Source organism: Pelobates fuscus, chromosome 7 (assembly GCF_036172605.1).
Source record: "Pelobates fuscus isolate aPelFus1 chromosome 7, aPelFus1.pri, whole genome shotgun sequence".
Taxonomy (NCBI): Eukaryota; Metazoa; Chordata; class Amphibia; order Anura; family Pelobatidae; genus Pelobates; species Pelobates fuscus.
In genome coordinates this window covers 53901238-53918955 of record NC_086323.1, presented here as the reverse complement: position 1 = coordinate 53918955, position 17718 = coordinate 53901238, and the positions used below count along the sequence as shown (strand labels likewise).

At 41.5% G+C, this 17718-nt stretch overlaps 1 protein-coding gene across 12 annotated transcripts in view; it reads left to right on the top strand.

Annotated features, from left to right (window-relative positions):
- Positions 1–960: 960 nt before the first annotated feature.
- SMG7 (SMG7 nonsense mediated mRNA decay factor) overlaps positions 961–17718 on the top strand; it is a 69242-nt gene continuing 52484 nt past the window's right edge. For 8 of the 12 annotated variants that reach the window (XM_063428281.1, XM_063428279.1, XM_063428288.1 and 5 more), the window contains exon 1: positions 962–1257. In XM_063428281.1, the coding sequence (XP_063284351.1) occupies positions 1229–1257 (29 nt within the window). In that variant the 5' untranslated portion in view covers positions 962–1228. Of the gene's footprint in view, positions 1258–17718 lie in introns of all 12 variants that reach the window. The other 4 variants (XM_063428282.1, XM_063428277.1, XM_063428287.1 and 1 more) reach the window with 2 other exon arrangements.

Sequence of the window (17718 nt, the reverse complement as noted above, 5' to 3'; positions counted from 1 at the left end):
GGGGGGGGGGGGGGGGATGAGAGACATAAATATCATAATAATAATGAAGGGGCTGGGAGGGAATGAGATGCATGAAGGGGCTGAAGGGGAATGACACAACTGGAGGGGCTGGGTGAGAATTAGACACAAGGAGGGACAGGGGGGATAAGAGACTTGGAGGGGCTAAGGAGAGAATGAGACATTTGAAGCTGCTGTGGGAGAATGAGACACAGAGGGGCTAGGGGAAGGGGGGGAATGAGACACAGGTGCTGGGAGATAAAATGAAAGACATGAAGCCGATGGGAGGGATGAGACATAAAGGGTCTTGAGAGGGAATGAGACACTTGGAGGGGCTGGGGGGGATGAGACACTTGGGGGGTGAGGCACTTGGAGGAGTTGGAGCAGAATGAGACACTTGGTGGGGCTGGGGGGGGGGGGGGGTTAGACACTTGGAGGGGCTGGAGGAGGGAATGAGACACGCAGGGGGTGGAGAAGAATGAGAAATATGGAGGGGCTGGGGGGGCACTTTTTGCACCGGGGCCGGGGGTTTCTTGTTACGCCTCAGCCCATAACCCTGCTTAAAAAGTAACCTTGGATTACAAATATTAGATCTTCCAAAACAGGAAAGCACGACACTGCCACCATAGAATGACATGTACAATGCTGGAGGCCACGAAATGGTTACACATGACAAGCCTTGAAATATAAATATCTACATCCTTTTTCGGTGGTGGCAGCAGCTGCCCGAGCACATGGGCCAGCTTTGAAGTCAATGAGGGCATCTACTGACGCACTAAGCAGGCCCAGCGTCGCCATATCACGTTACCTAGGCGACAGTTCGGGCAGCAGGCAACCGGTTGCCATAGGAGCCCAGGCCTCTCATTCTCCCTTCTCGTCACCGCCCATCTCGCAGTGACGTCAGTAGCAGAGACGAGCGCGCCTCAGATGCGCGCTGGGACGCGGTGGGCGTGGCTTCCCGTGCTCTCGGAGTTCGAAATCTTCAGGCAGCCCGGAGGATTATAGCAGACGCACCGAACCGGAAGTGCTGCTGGAAGGAGCTGTTTCCGGAGGGGAAGGTGTTCAGTGAGGCGCTTTTGGGGGGGTTTGGTTGTCAAAGGGCTAAGAGGGGGGCCGGTTGAAGGCCCAGGGCCCCGAGCTCTAAGGCAGTGGGGGCCCGGAGAAGATGGCTATCACACGACCGTCCAGATCCTGAGCCTGTACGGACCGACCCTGAGAGCCCCGGAGGAGGATGAGCCTGCTGTGTGCGCAGTATCTCCGGTGAGGGGCAGCAAGGAGAGAGCATGGGGTCCAGGGAACACACACACACACATCTGGGATCATAGATATTATACACACTATACTATCACACACACATCTGGGATCATAGATATTATACACACTATACTATCACACACACATCTGGGATCATAGATATTATACACACTATACTATCACACACACACATCTGGGATCATAGATATTATACACACTATACTATCACACACACACATCTGGGATCATAGATATTATACACACTATACTATCACACACACATCTGGGATCATCGATATTATACACACTATACTATCTCACACACACACACATCTGGGATCATAGATATTATACACACTATACTATCTCACACACACACACATCTGGGATCATAGATATTATACACACTATACTATCTCACACACACACACATCTGGGATCATAGATATTATACACACTATACTATCACACACACATCTGGGATCATAGATATTATACACACTATACTATCACACACACATCTGGGATCATAGATATTATACACACTATACTATCACACACACACATCTGGGATCATAGATATTATACACACTATACTATCACACACACACATCTGGGATCATAGATATTATACACACTATACTATCACACACACATCTGGGATCATCGATATTATACACACTATACTATCTCACACACACACACATCTGGGATCATAGATATTATACACACTATACTATCTCACACACACACACATCTGGGATCATAGATATTATACACACTATACTATCTCACACACACACACATCTGGGATCATAGATATTATACACACTATACTATCACACACACACACATCTGGGATCATAGATATTATACACACTATACTATCACACACACACATCTGGGATCATAGATATTATACACACTATACTATCACACACACACATCTGGGATCATAGATATTATACACACTATACTATCACACACACACACATCTGGGATCATAGATGATATACACACTATACTATCACACACACATCTGGGATCATAGATGATATACACACTATACTATCACACACACATCTGGGATCATAGATGATATACACACTATACTATCACACACACATCTGGGATCATAGATGATATACACACTATACTATCACACACACACACACATCTGGGATCATATATATTATACACACTATACTATCACACATACATCTGGGATCATAGATATTATACACACTATACTATCACACACACACATCTGGGATCATAGATGTTTATTATACACATTATACTATAGAATCACACATATTCTATAGTAGGTGTGTGTGTGTGTATATATATATATATATATATATATATATATATATAGAGAGAGAGAGAGATGTACATATATCCACACACACATCTAGGATTGTGTGTATATCCATCTGTCATACACACATAGTATAATATCACATAAATCTAGGAGAGTGTGTGTTTTAGAATATATATTTTACAGACACATTGTATAGTGTCACACACATCTGGGATTGTGTATACGTTTTGTGTGTGTGTGTGTGTATATATATTTAACGTTGTTGTGGCAGGTGTATTCAATGTATGATTATTTTAATTTTTATATAGCGTCAGTAAATTCTGTAGCGCTGTACAATGGGTGGACTAACAAACACGTAATTGTAACCAGACAAATGGACGCACATGAACAGGAGGGGTTGAGATCCCTGCTCAATGAGCTTACATGCTAGAGGGAGTGGGTTAACCCCTTAAGGACCAAACTTCTGGAATAAAATGGAATCATGACGTGTCACACATGTCATGTGTCCTTAAGGGGTTAAAGTGACACAAAGGATATAAGTAGGGGTAATGAAATAGGTTGCTAGAAAAGTAATCACTGAAAACTTAGTAGGTACTGTAATTAAGTCCCCATTAATTTTTACCTTGGTGAGGTGTTTTTAAATTAAAACAATTACATTTTGTGAGACTTAAAGTTGTTGTTTAGTGAATGAGCGAGTATGCTGAATCTTGTATGTTTATATATATATATATATATATATATATATATATATATATATATATAATCACAATCACATATTTGCTTTGGGTTTCACACAAATCTCAGTGTTGCCTTATATACCTATGCATTGTGTATAACATTACCTTTTGTAAATACATAGTTTTTGTATGTCTGTATGAACTGTAGATTTTCCAGTTGTTGCAGTACCAACACACATACACGGCCTTGAAAAGCTGGGAATATAAATTAGTGTGCATATAGATCATATGGGAATATAATGTTAGTGTAGATCAGATGGGAAATAATGTTAGCGTACAGGTAGATCATATGAGAATACTCAAGTGTAGGAGTAGATCAGGTAAAGGAGTTGTAGAGAGAGCAATGATATTGTGCCATTCTAACTATGTGTTAAAGAACAACTATACTGTTAAATGGTTGTTACCAGTGTTAAAGGGCTGAGTGGTCTTGTGAGCTGTTAACATCATTTTTGTAAAGTAGCTCTAGCAGGTATACGCTGATCAAGCTTTTCTCTTCTTTACAAAACAAAAGGAAACTCTTTAGCATTAATTGTGGATTCCCCATTTTTCATGGGGGAATTCCTAATGCGTGTTGTTCTAGATACACTGGTGTATGACATGATTTAATTTTTTTTTTTATATATCTGTGTGTTAGTTAAAGCTGGTTTATAGACAGACATCTTTTTTCCTGTAACCAGAATTCTAAATCCAAATAGGAGAATTTCAATACATAATAGCTGTTATTAGTTCAAAATATAATTCTGTTCTTTTTAATTTTTTTTATTTATAGCAGTGTTTTATTGAATATGTTTAATTTGAAATGCGGTTTTGGACTTGTTTAACAGGACGTTTACTCATGTTTAATTGTATGTGTGATGACTACAAAGTGTCTGGTATTGACCAAGTCAAGAATCTGTCACAAAATTACAAATCTTAATAGTCTTTTGTACCACAATAATACATGGCCTGCTGTAAAATTAAACTCTGTACATGTCAAAACACCTGGATTTGTATATTCCTAAGAGAATGTGTGCGTATTGCTAATGCAAGGTTTGTTTTTCATTGATGACAGTTGATCAGGTAGGCAGGACGTGCATGTGTTTACACCTTGCTGTTTGTAATAATTGGAATCATTTTGTGTAGGCAACTTAAGGGTCTTGTGACCAATACAGTTTCTTTGCATACTATATAGTCATGATGTGTGTGAGTATGACTTATGTGTTATTATATATACCTTTTCAATACATGGCTGTCTACTTAATGTTTTTTTTTTTTTTTTTGCTTGGCTTGAAGAAAATGTAAGACGTTTTATTATAAATACACTAAGATATAACTAAAAACAAACAAAAATAATGCTTTGTTTAGGGATGTCTGTTAACATCCACTTGCATTTCCTTAGGCAAGTATGATCAAACACCTGCACCTAATATGAAATAAATAGCATTTATGGCCCAAGTTCTTAATTGAATTCAAGTAGGCTGTTTTAGGCTCAAATGCTTGCATTAAAGGTATTTTGTCATGTAAATAGTTGACATCCTTTTCCAGTGCGTTGGGAACAAGTAGATGCATGGGATCCTTGTTGCATACCTGTGCTTGTTTTAGGGTTCCTGGACAAATGCATCTCTATTCTGTCTAAAACGTTGTGTGAAGGTGAGCTGGCTATCTAGTGTATAATGAATTATTATTGGCATTTCTAAAGCTTCAACATATTCTGAAGTGCTGTACAGGGAGGGGGGCAGGGGGGAGGCAGTACATTATGCATAGACCAATACAAAAGGTAAAGAGGACCCTGTCTGTAAGCTAAGATCAAGCTGTTGAAGCTCTTTTAACAAAGTACATGGTTAGATAGCCCGTTGACTTAAAAGCTAAGGATATCCATTTTATCCTTTGGTGAATAGTTGGTTGAAGTATAATCTGAATCATTGTGTACTGCTATGCTACTAGTCAGACTTTAAAAGTTACTTACCACTGCATGCTTGGAGGCATTGTTTCCTGAAAGGTGTGCGAGTGTAGTTGCGCACACCCCTTTTGACTGCAGCACATATAACAAAATATAACAAAAAATAAAAATCTAACAAATGCGCAGCTCGTATGAGCGCAATGTGCAGAATTATCAGCCTGAGTCAGAGCAGCCTAAATGGCCATGGTAATGCATGCAAAGTGAAATGAATGTGGTCAATGTGGCGTGGATAGTCATTAATATTATTATTGCCATTTAATAAATGACCAGCGGATTCTGAAGCGCTGTTCAATGGATGGACTAACAGATTAAGATTTGTAACCAGACGAGCTGGGCGCACAAGAACAGAGGGCCCTGCTTAAATGCTAGAGGTAGTGGGGTATAGTATAACAGTGGCACAAAATGTAAGGGTAAGGTAGACATTGATATGCTTTCCTGGAAAAGTGAATTTTCATTTTTTTTTTTTTAATGTTTTTTAAAAGGAATGGACATGTGGGCATTATAAAATGGAGACACATCGAAATATATGTAGGCAATGTTACACGTATAATATAGCGTGTAACTCTATATGAACTATATTAAAATATGGCAATACAGTTTGACAAAATTATATTAAAAAAATGTAAGGTTTACATTTGCCAAGCATTAAATGTGCACATACTTGTGTAACAGGAAAAAATATTTGTACATCTACAAAAAAAATTAGAGGGAACATTGCTTGGAGGGTCTATGGCACACTCACCAGGGGTGTAATTCTTATCACCTTTGCTAAGTTTTCATCAGCTAATGACGAGTGGAAATGTTGAGTCCTGTTGTACTCTTATTATATCTGAGTCTTCAACTCTATATGCATAAATGCTGATAATTGAAAGACCTATCAAAGGTTTCTCTCTGAATTTCCCCTTCAGTAAGATTTCAAGTACATTTAAAGATGTATGTTCTCATCGCCTAATATTGCGTTTCCGCACAGTATGTTCTTACCGCTTTCATAAATATGGTATATGTAACTTGATTGTGGACAATCGGATTTGGGGAAGTCGCAGAAAAATTACTCTACATGATATCTATACGCCATGCCAGTCTGATTCATGTGATTGCATTACTGACTAATGTAGTATTCATGAAAACGTGGCAATTATTCCGACCATTAACAGCTTTGAGATTCGAGAGTATGGATTTTACTTTTGCAACCATAATCGACAAATCACCAGAAAAATACATACATGTTGATGTGGGTTCTCTCTCCCACTATGCCATGCATCATTGTGCCATGTTTGTAATTTTATACTTCTAAGTCATCGTGACTGTAGACCAGAGCCAAGACTACAGTTCAGAAGTCAGTTTTTGTTGTAAAAAAAAATGTATGTTTGGTTCATGATTCATGTATGACACATCTTGCTGCCATGACGTTTATTATACTCATTGCAGCCATATTTCATACATCGCTCTCACAGCCAACCACACCCATACCACAAAGTGTTAATAGATCACATGCACTGCTGCCATGTAACATACATCAGACATGCAATGCATATCACATGTCTGCATGTAAAAACACACACATTTTGACAAGTTTTTTTTTTTTTGTGCGTTTATTTGTGATAAGTTTGGCCTGTGAAATGTATAACGTGTATCATCTGTGAACTACCACCATGTCACATATACAGAACAGGTGTCCTTTGTCAATGGATATTTAAAGCTTCTATTTAAAGCTGTACTAATATATGCAGTACTAACGCAGTAACTATTGTTCATTTTCCCTTCGTATAGTGGCAGTACTTACAAGTGGGATGTTCCTTAGGATTCTGGACAAGAAGCTCCCCCTTCTTTAGAATTTAAATGCTGTGCTCCGCCTGCTGCCTCCATATAAGCTGTAACTCAGAGACACTCACCAGTTCTTCTTGTCCCGGCAACGGGACGGACAGGTTCCCCCACAGTGCAGGTGGAGATTTGGTGCGTTCAGCACAGGTTGCTGACCGGGAGGTGAGTGCCCGATAGTTTCCCGGGCGGGAACTGAGCGGCAACAGTACTTCCGGGTTCGCGTTACGGAACGTGACCGGGTACTGTCTTTTGTGGTTTTTTCTGACTGAGTTCCCAGGCGGTTCTCCTTCATTGCTCATTACGCATGCGCACAGCGGTGGAACGCACGCCCGGGAGGCTTTGCGTTCCACCAAACACAGAATCACGCTACTGAGCATGCGCGAAACGGTGTTTGGCGCCAAATTTAAAATTTGGATACATGGCTGTGCAGGACCTTCCTGACCCCAAGGGTGGGTGTACAGTTCTGGTTCTCCGTGTCACCTGCCCTCCTACACGGATCTTAGGTGATTTAAGGTGAGGTTTAACTATTGAACTCTCCTTTTTTTTCACCTTTTGTTTTTATGCATGCTTCTAGAATAAGTCCTATGTCTCCAGATAAGACAGATATAGACAAGATGTCAACTTCTGTTCCAAACACCACAAGTAAATCTAAGCACTTATGTTGTCTGGAATGTGCGTTACCTCTACCTGACGGATGTCGCAAAAATACATGCAATCAGTGCGCAACGGATCGGCTAGTAAAAGCCGAGCAGACTGATATGGCATCCTTCCTGGGCTGGTTTCAGGAAAATTTGTCCCAGACATTTGAAGCTATTCGGGAGAAACTGCCCACACAGCGTAGGAGGAATAGATCTCCTTCTGTGTCTGACGTCTCTTCGCCTTCGGATATTTCCAGCCTGGCTTCAAGTGTGGAGGAGGGGTTTCCACCAGAAGAGCTGAAGAAATGTATTAAAGAAGTGACGACGGCGGTACAAGAAACTGAACCTACCAAGGGTAAGGTTAAAGGTTTCCCAATGTCTCCTTAAATCTTGGATCTCCATCATAGAGAATGAAAGAATCTTGAAAGACGTACGTTCAAGTCAAGCTACAGTCTGGAGAAAAATGGGAAGATCTTCCTAAGTGGATGTTCAGATTGACCAGCTATCAAAGAAAACCACTATACCCATTGGCGAAGTCTCAGGGCTTAAAGACCCAATGGACGAACGGGCCGAAACTTCGTGTAGTAGAATATTCCAGGCCGCAGGATATCAGTGCAGAGCTGAATTTGCAGGTTCAGCGGTCCTCAGAGCTCAGAGCGTTTGGCTACTAGCCCTGGAAGATTCCATTATGGGAAATCTGATACAGATCCTTCCCATCTCTTGTTCCTACTGAAAGATGAGTTTTCTTTGTTTATCAGCGAGGATTATGGGTTTGTCGTCAGTAGCCAGAAGAGCTCTTTGGCTACGAACATGGACAGCTGACTCTGCGTCTAAGGCATCCTTATGTGAATTACCCTTTGAAAGGAACAAAAATTTTTTTATTTTTTTTTGGCACTCCTTTGGAAGACATTGTTAGACAGATGTCTGATACGAAGAAAGCCCTGCCTCTGGATTCAAGAACCCAGGGATATTAAAGTTTTCAGTACAAGGGTCAGAGGTCCTTTCGTTACCAGGGCGGTTTTGCAGGTTTCAAAAGCATGATGGCCTATGGCCATACCAGCCTGAAAATCCCTGATCTCGTCAGATCTCAGAAGCCATCCAGACTCGGGCCTGGTTAGTACTTGTATGGGAGACCAACTATGTACCTCAAATAAACAGCCAGTGGTCTTGACAGGAATCCAACAGGCATGACAAAAGAGGAAGTTTTGACGCCATAAGAATGGGAGGACGCCTTCGGTTCTTCACCCAAGACTAGGAAAGAGTGCTTCATAGGTGGATTACAAGAACCATTTCAGAAGGTTACAGAATAAAGTTTCATCGAAACCACGTCCATCCTTCCTACTGTCAAGCTATCCATCAAGAGTAAACAAATTCTCTTTTTCTTTAAGAAATGTGGTAGAGAGGTACCCAAACGTTGGGTATTTCAGGGAGTTTACTCACGCCTTTTTTTCTGGTTCAAAAACCAGATGGAAACTGGTAAACACCTGCTTACCATGACAGAAGTTCCGTATGGAACGTTTTTTGTCTTTTGACACACATTTTACAAAGGGAGATTACATGGCAGAGTTGGTTTAAATATGCTTATCTCCATGTACCGGTTTCAGAATCTTCACGGAAGTTTCTCAGGTTTGCGGTTCTAGCAACACTGGCTTGTTGGTCTAGTGGTATGATTCTCGCTTCAGGTGCGAGAGGTCCCGGGTTCAAATCCGGAAGTGCCCAAGCATTCTTGTTTCAAGAAAGCGAAGGATTCTCCATTTACATTTAAACTCTTCCCTTTGGCCTGTCCTCAGCTCTTCGAGCTTTTACGGAAATCCTGGCATCCATAGCAGTGGTTTTACGTCTGAAAGGTATCTCGATTGTTCCATACCTGGACGTTTGGTTCCTGAAGGCCCAATAAAGACAACTGCTAAATCTTCATCTCACGATTACAATGAAGGTTTTAAGAGATCACGGTTGGATCCTGAACCTGGAAAAATCCAAGCTGACGGCGTCACGAAGTCTAGAGTTCTTGGGTCTTAGAGGAAATTCACAGTCCCTCTCTCTTTTTCTACCATTAGTGAAACAATTGAGGATTTTAAAAGCCGTATCAAAGCTGCATAAAAACCTAAGTTCAATCAGAGATGCTATGAGGTTCTAGGCCTCCTCGCTTCTGCAATCCCAGCAGTGGCTTGGGCAAAGGCAGAAGCAATACCATTGCAATGGGACATCCTTTCCCAATGGACACGAAAACAGGGAGATCTAGACTCTCCCTTCCACCTATCCAAAAGGGTGAAAGGACTCCTGAACTGGTGGAAAAACAGAAGCAAAATCCCAAAGGGCCTATCGTTTGCTCAGAAACAATGGTTTATGATATCCACATATGCCTCCCAGATGGGTTGGGGCGCCCATCTAGCTTCTCAGTTCCGTCAGGGTCTTGGAACAGAGTGGAGTCAGGCGCTTCCTGAAGTTTCAGGGATTAATGCGGTTTGGAAGGCACTGGTTTCCTTCCGTTCAGCCATCACAAATCAGGCAATGAGGATTCAGTCGGACGACGCCACTACAGTGTTTTTTTTCGCCAGGGTGGCACGAAGGTAAAAGCTCTTCAAAAGCTCTGCTACCTCATATGTCTTGGGCTCAAGCGAATCTTCTCGCTATATCAGCTACCCAGGTCAGAGGGTCTCTAAAATTAGTTCAGACGGCCTCAGCCGTAGACTTTGGTCCCAGGCAGACTGGGCACTGTCAAGCTAAATTTTTTGGCGCTGGGTTCACGCTTCGGCAGGCCGGAGATACAGGAAAGTTCAATGTTTTGCTTCTCTCCATTCAGGAGAGTACCCAGTTGTCCTAGACGGTCTATCGATACCTTGGACCTTCGACATGGCTTATGTTTTCCCTCCTGTCGCTCTTATACCACGGATTGTTCATAAGTAAGATGAAGAAGGCAAGTAATTGGCAGTCCTGCCCTTCTGGCCGAACAGGAGTTGGTTTTCGGAAGTGGAAAACTTGACAATCTCACGTTGGCATCTCCAGTCTCTTCTCAAATATTGGAGAATGTGACTCTCCCCGTGGAAACTCTGGATATTTTTCACCTGACTGCATGGTTGCTGCAAGGGTGATCCTTCAAGGCCATGGTCTCTCTGACCTTTATGTGATGTGTTGCTGTCTTCTGTCCGCTGGTCCACTTCGTAAATCTATTTCAGAGTTTGGATGAAGTTCAGAACCTGGTGTTCACTTCGAGGTTGGATCCGGCCAAAGCCTCTATCCCGGAAAGTCTTTCTTTTTTGCAAGATGGGTTTGAAGCCGGCCTGGGAGTTTTACGCTCAGAGGCCAGATTTCAGCTCTAAATCACTTCCTGGTTCGGGGCTTTGCCTCAAACCTGCTTTTTCTAAGATTTCTTAAGTCCATAAGGCTTAAGAGGCCTCCTAAGTAGTACCTTTCCCTACTTGGGATCTGTCTGGTGCTTCGAGCCCTTTGTGAACCACCATTTGAACATTTACTGGAGGTTCCTATCAAGTTTCTTACTTTCAAGATGGTTTTCCGGGTGCCTATCGCCTCTGCTAGTTGAGTAGGTGTGATCCGAGCTCTCTCTTTCTCTCCGGAATTCACCTTTTTCATCGCGACTGGGTGGTCCTGCACACCAAGCCTTCTTTTTTGCCTAAGGTTTTTTCTGGTGCTGCGATTACCAACCTATTGTCCTACCGGGGTTTTATCATTTTCCTACGTCGGATCTGGAAAGAATGTGACATCTCCTAGATGTTAGAAGATCCCTGAAAATCTGTCTTCAGATGACTCAGGGATTAGATCCTTAGATCTATGTGTATTCTTTCATGGCGCTAACAGGGGTTGTGCTGTCTCAGGGCCCTCTTTGGCCTGATGGCTAACGTATACAATCAGGTTGGCTTATCAATCCAAAGGGATTCCCCTTAGTTTCCCTTTAAAGGCTCGTGCCTCTAGAGCTATGACGACCTCCTGGGCTGAAAGAGCAGCCGCCTCACCTGCAGACATCTGCAAAGCTGCTGCTTGGTCTTCCTTACATACTTTTATCAAGCATTGTAGGCTGGACGTATTCTCATCATCTGAAGCTGCTTTGGGCGTAAGGTGCTACAAGCTGTGGCCTGCTGAGTTCCCACCCTTTGTTGTTTGCAGGGGTCTTGCTATATCCCACTTGTAAGTACTGCCACTATACGAAGGGAAAAACAGTAATTTTACTTACCGTAAATTCCTTTTTTCTTAGTATAGTGGCAGTACTGGCTTTCCCTCCGCTTTCAAATAGATTAAATTCTATGCATCATTCGGTCTCCGTTTTGGTTCTTTTGTATTACTGGTGAGTGTCTCTGAGTTACAGCTTATATGGAGGCAGCAGGCGGAGCACAGCATTTAAATTCTAAAGAAGGGGGAGCTTCTTGTCCAGAATCCTAAGGAACATCCCACTTGTAAGTACTGCCACTATACTAAGAAAAAAGGAATTTACGGTAAGTAAAATTACTGTTTTTCCACTGTGTTTGGAATCCCAAATGGTACTTTTTTTAAAAAAAATTTTTAATTTTTTTTTTTTTTAGCACATGCAACCTACTTACTGCCATAGCTGGAAAAACCCTTTTTGAAAATGTTATGATCTAATTTTATTTGCATACATTCTTAGTTAAAACAGATCTCCATTTAAGCCTGGAAGCTGTGCCTTACTAAACAGATCCTAGGACGTTTGCTGTAATCTTGTCAAAATCTAGGCAGAAAAGCAGTTGAAATACCCTAATTGGTGCATCCATTATAAGTGTTATACATAATCTATCGTTTGTGAGAGACCCATTTCACAATGTAGGGTTTGTTCACTAGGATTAAAGGGATTGTCCAGTTAGACATGATCTTATATTCTCATTTTGCTAAAAAAAAACTAAACTAAAACATACAGGCAAAGTGTCACTCTTTGGATTTTCCTTTAGCTGCACACCAGGATGAGATGCTGCATTCATGCGATAAGTAGTTTATACCTCACACGCAGTCTAGTAATCTTGTAGCGTTATTGGAACTGTATTATAAACTGATAGCCGTCATTCTACAGCTGTTTTTCAGTTTTTACATGGCCCAGTTTGCTCTTTAGTGAACTGGGCTATGTTGTGCTATGAGCTCCTTGCACGAACATCTAGTACCAGAGAAGAGGAAAATAGCTACCCAATGGCAAGTCTTGATGGCAGTAGCTCTGCATTCTGTCAAGCTCTGTCAAATAAAGTGGAATCTCGGAACTCAAACTAAATCTGTTCCAAAAGGATGTTTGAGAACTGATTTTTGTGCGAAAAACAAATCAAAATGTTTTATAAGAAATAATGTAAATTAGATCTGTTCCAAAGCCCCCAAATAACATTTTAACACAAATTTTACAGTTTAATAATACCTTGCATGCATAAATGTGAAAAACCATAAACGCAATGGAAATGAAATTAAAATTTAACTTCACTTTACCTGTCAGCGCTGTTTGTTGACAGAATGGAGCTCTGTTCGCTTTGTCTAGTGCTAGGAGGCCGATGCGTCATACCAACGAGGTTCCATTGAGGTACCAATGAGGTTAATGCTGTGTGATTTTGTTGTGATATCGTGTTTTGTTTGGGTACCAAGGCATTGTTTCCTGTAATTTTATGTTTAAATACAGAATTGTTTGGCTAAGGGAGCGTTCCAGTTCCGAGGGTACACTATATAGGAAAATATTTAGACAAAATAGTCCCTAATTTGTCTCAGTATATCTTTTGACTGGGTTGGAATTTCCATGAAATCCCATCACTGTCAATCTGAGTATTTCATAAAAATTGAATCTTTATGAAAGACTTATTTTGGAGGTGGGGATGGGAGACAGTGCGGCTTTAACCCTGTTTACAATTACCACAACTTCCCACTTCCAGCTTTATACACGGGCCATGTTCTTTTTACATTAGTTTTTTTTTTTTGTGGAACCTAAACAAGGTAATGGTTAAAGGGTAACTATAGGCAATAAAACATGCCTAATTTGCCTAATTTGTGTGTACTGATCATGCTCCTACAGTTTCACTGCTGAATTGTCTGCCATTTAGGAGTTTAAAAAAAACTCCAGTGCCAGGAAAACAATCCGTTTTCCTGGCACTGGAGGTACCCTCTCCCTCCCACCCCCCAATCCCCGGTTACTGAAGGGGTGAAAACCCCTACAGTCACTTATCTGAGGCAGCGGCGATGTCCCTCGTCGCTGTCTCATCTTCCGCGCCGCTCCTCCTACGGTCTCCGTCTGCCGGTGAGCGAGACTGATCCCGCCCACCGGCCAAGGAGACCTAATGCGCATTTTTTTCATTTTGCAAAAACTGTGGATTTCAATAGAAATTGACACTTTTATAAGTTAAAATGGTTACACCCCCAATGGTTACTCCCTAGGCTGTAATGTAAACACTGTCTATTCTTTGGAAAGGCAGCGTTTACATTAAAATGCCTCTAGGGACGGACTATGGACACCAGAACAACTACATTAAGTTGCAGTTGACTAGGGATGTATATACAAATTAACTCCTAAGTGGCAGAGAATTGAGCAGTGATTATTCATTAAGCTAAATATGTTTTGGTGCCTCTAGCGTCTCTTTAAAGGAACACTATAGTCATCAGAACTGCAACTTAATGTAGTTGTTCTGGTGTCCATAGTCCGTCCCTAGAGGCATTTTAATGTAAACGCTGCCTTTCCAAAGAATAGACAGTGTTTACATTACAGCTTAGGGAGTAACCATTGGGGGTGTAACCATTTTAACTTATAAAAGTGTCAATTTCTATTGAAATCCACACTTTTTGCAAAATGAAAAAAATAGGACACACTCTTCACACACAAATCTTTGCAGCAAGCTGAAGTGCTTTAGTACTAGGAGGAGTGTCCCTTTAACCCTTTCTTCCTGAGGGTCTCCTTTTTGTTTTAAATTTATGGTAATGATTTAGCGACTTACATCACAATCCATTTCAGCCAAGAGAAACACTGCAAAAAGGGAAGTGAAATAGAAACGGTTTTATTTCTCCTCCTCTTCTCTGTGTGCTTTCTCTATGGTGACTGCCAGGTGCAAAGGACAGAGCTTATTCCAGCGATTGACAGGAAGCTCAAATGGAAGGGTCCATTTGCAGGATAAAGAGATGTGGATGTCTACTTTTTAATTCAATTTTTTTTACAGTATACAAACACATTTGTTAAAAGCAGGTATAAGTAAACCTAATAAACAAACAACCTGCAAAGTGACACTCCCCATTCAATTATTAAAAGCGCAATGTGTGGTGGAAACTAAAATCCAAACCCTAAATCTAGACTAAAATAGCTGAGCTCGGAAAAATATTCAATTTCAATTAGTGGTTGTTTTTTTCCAACGTATGCATTGTTTGCCAATTTTTGCTGTTATTTGCAGTTATTACCTTTTCGTTATTAAACCCCACTTTTTATTCCAAGTAACAGTGAAATCCTTTTCTTATCAGAGAACATTATGACTTCTTGCAAGCTTAGCAGGGTCTCTCTGAAAGGATGGATAAGGAGTTAAATATAAAATGTTGTCCAATATTAATACAAAGTACATAGGCACGTTTCAATCCCAGCTGCTGTTACTACTTCTTCATGATGTGGGAATTAGTGAGCTGCATTTCTTCATTAGACCTCTTGCAGATCAGTTACTTGTTTATCTGTTCGACTAATCATGGCTTCATAATAGCTCTGCAATTAAGAGAGAGGGCCAAAATAGAAACTTGCCTGTGGCTTTGTAAACTACCAAAGGAAGGTATAACCGTATGCGACTCCTATTAACATTGTTCTTTTGTCCAGTGATAAGATTTATATATATATATATTCTATTCTTTTCTTTTTTTCGATTTTATATGTGAATCCCCCAAAAAGTCGACCCCTGGTTTTGTTTCAGGCTCCCTAATAATAATAATAATATTATTATTATTATTTATTATTATAAAAAAAAAAAGAGGGGGACGGACGGACTAAAAGAACATGACCAGTTAATTGAGATGAACTGGTCTGGGTGACTATGATGGTCTTTTTAAAGGGTTACTCAAGCCACCATGACCACTTCAGTAATTTGAAGTGGTCGTGGTGGTAGGAGTCTGTATGTGCAGCTTTTTCTGCTTGGAACGCTGCACATGCAGAGTAATCTGCACTTGTGTGCCGGGGCTTGTTACACCCATGACTTTGGAGTTTCGGGCTGCGTAATGTCAATTCTGTGCATGTAATAAGATTGTTGTCAGCGCACTGCCATCAGCATCTACACTCGATTTATACATTGAATGTGGCATATATCACAAAGATACATAGAGAGTTACTCACTTCTCTGTTCCAGAACTGCCACCTTCAAGCTTTATGGGTGTTAATCTTCATGTAACCACCTACTCTGGTCTTCAGTGATTTGCACTGTTTGGGGGACATTTCCCCATGCAGGGCAAACCTCTTCAGTGACGCAAGCACTGTGGCTTCATTGCCAGCTTGTTGACGGATAAACGTCACTCTGTTCCTGTACCCTCTAGACAAAGCTAGAAGCGCCGGCTAGGGAGCTTCTATATAAGGGCTCGATAAATCTCAGGTCGTCATGAGATTTGTAAGCCTGTTCAGCTCACAAGATGACCGGCTGCCTGAGAGCAGAGGCGGGCAGTCGGATCATCGATAGCTGAAGCAGGAGGCTGATTAAGTGCTTGGGCAGCGAGGGAGTCATCTCCCTGCTCTGCTCCCTCGCGCACCCTGCAGTGATGCCGGGAGCCGGAATATGACGTTGCCCTGGCATCATTCAGTAGTGCGGGACAGGGAGAAAAGCAGGGAGATGAACATAGCACCCCAGGGAACACTGATCCACTCCAGCTCTCCCGCTGATAGGGAGACTGGGTGGGCACATTTAAATAAAACCAATCATAGTTTGTGTGTGTGTGTCAAATCCGTGACTGTATGTGTCTGTTAGTGAGTGTGTCTAAGTCCCCAGCCCCCCCTCCAATCATATGGAAAAGGTGTTACTCCCCTTCCCCCCCCCTCACACTGGGCTGCTATCTCTGCGGCTGGCCTCACCTCCATGACGGGGATCATCAGTCTTGATGATCTCAGCCTATCCAATTCGTCTACTTTGGAAAGAATTGGGAGACTACTGCACATGCACGGCAAAACGCCATGCTGTGCAAATCATATCCTCTTAGAGATGCATTGAATCAGTGCATCCCTATGGGGAGCATAATTCGTCTCCAAGCAACATTGGCCCAGGAAGCACCTCTGGAGGCCATCTGAGTTACTGTCACTAGAAGTGTTACTATGCAGCAATGTAAACACTGCCTTTTAGCTGAAAAGGTGGTGTTTACATTGGAAAGTGTGCAGAGACAGGCTATAGACTTCAGAACCACTACATTATGCTGTCGCGGTTCTGCTGACTATTGTTTCCTTTTAAAAATTGTTGTTTTGGCTACTAACTTTTTTAGCTGGCTCCTAGATTTCAACCAAATTTGTCAAGCCGTATTCTATAGCAACCATGCGCTGTGGCTGCGATGCTTAGAGCACAACCATCCGTAGGAGGTCTCTTCTGCTCCACCATGTCAGTCAATGCCTCGGGTTCTCCTACTCTATACATTTGCTAGCAAAACTATAGGCACAATATATAAATAAATTCTTATTCTTAATCTAATGACCACACATTGTTTGGGGCATGACACATACTCTTTAAATACAGCATTCGAAATGTAAAATTTTGTTTAAGGGAAAAAGGTGGCTTGTTTTATAGGTTTCATTTTTTTTTTTTTACTTACAGTATTTATCATCTGTGAACCATGAACCCTTTCTTTCCAATTTTTGGTTGTCCACACATGAGCATTGCGCACCAATGCAATGTATCTGCATGCAGAGATTTGTAGAATTGAGAAAACCGTGCAGAGCATATCTGCCGGTTTCCAAATACTTTATTTCAGAATCTTGTTCTTACTTTCAGGTATCATATATTTGGTAAAAAAGTGTTTCTTTTCTGGAGTCGTGCATAATGAGGTTTGGTTACTTGCCTGTTTTTACAGCCAGCTGTGTTACTG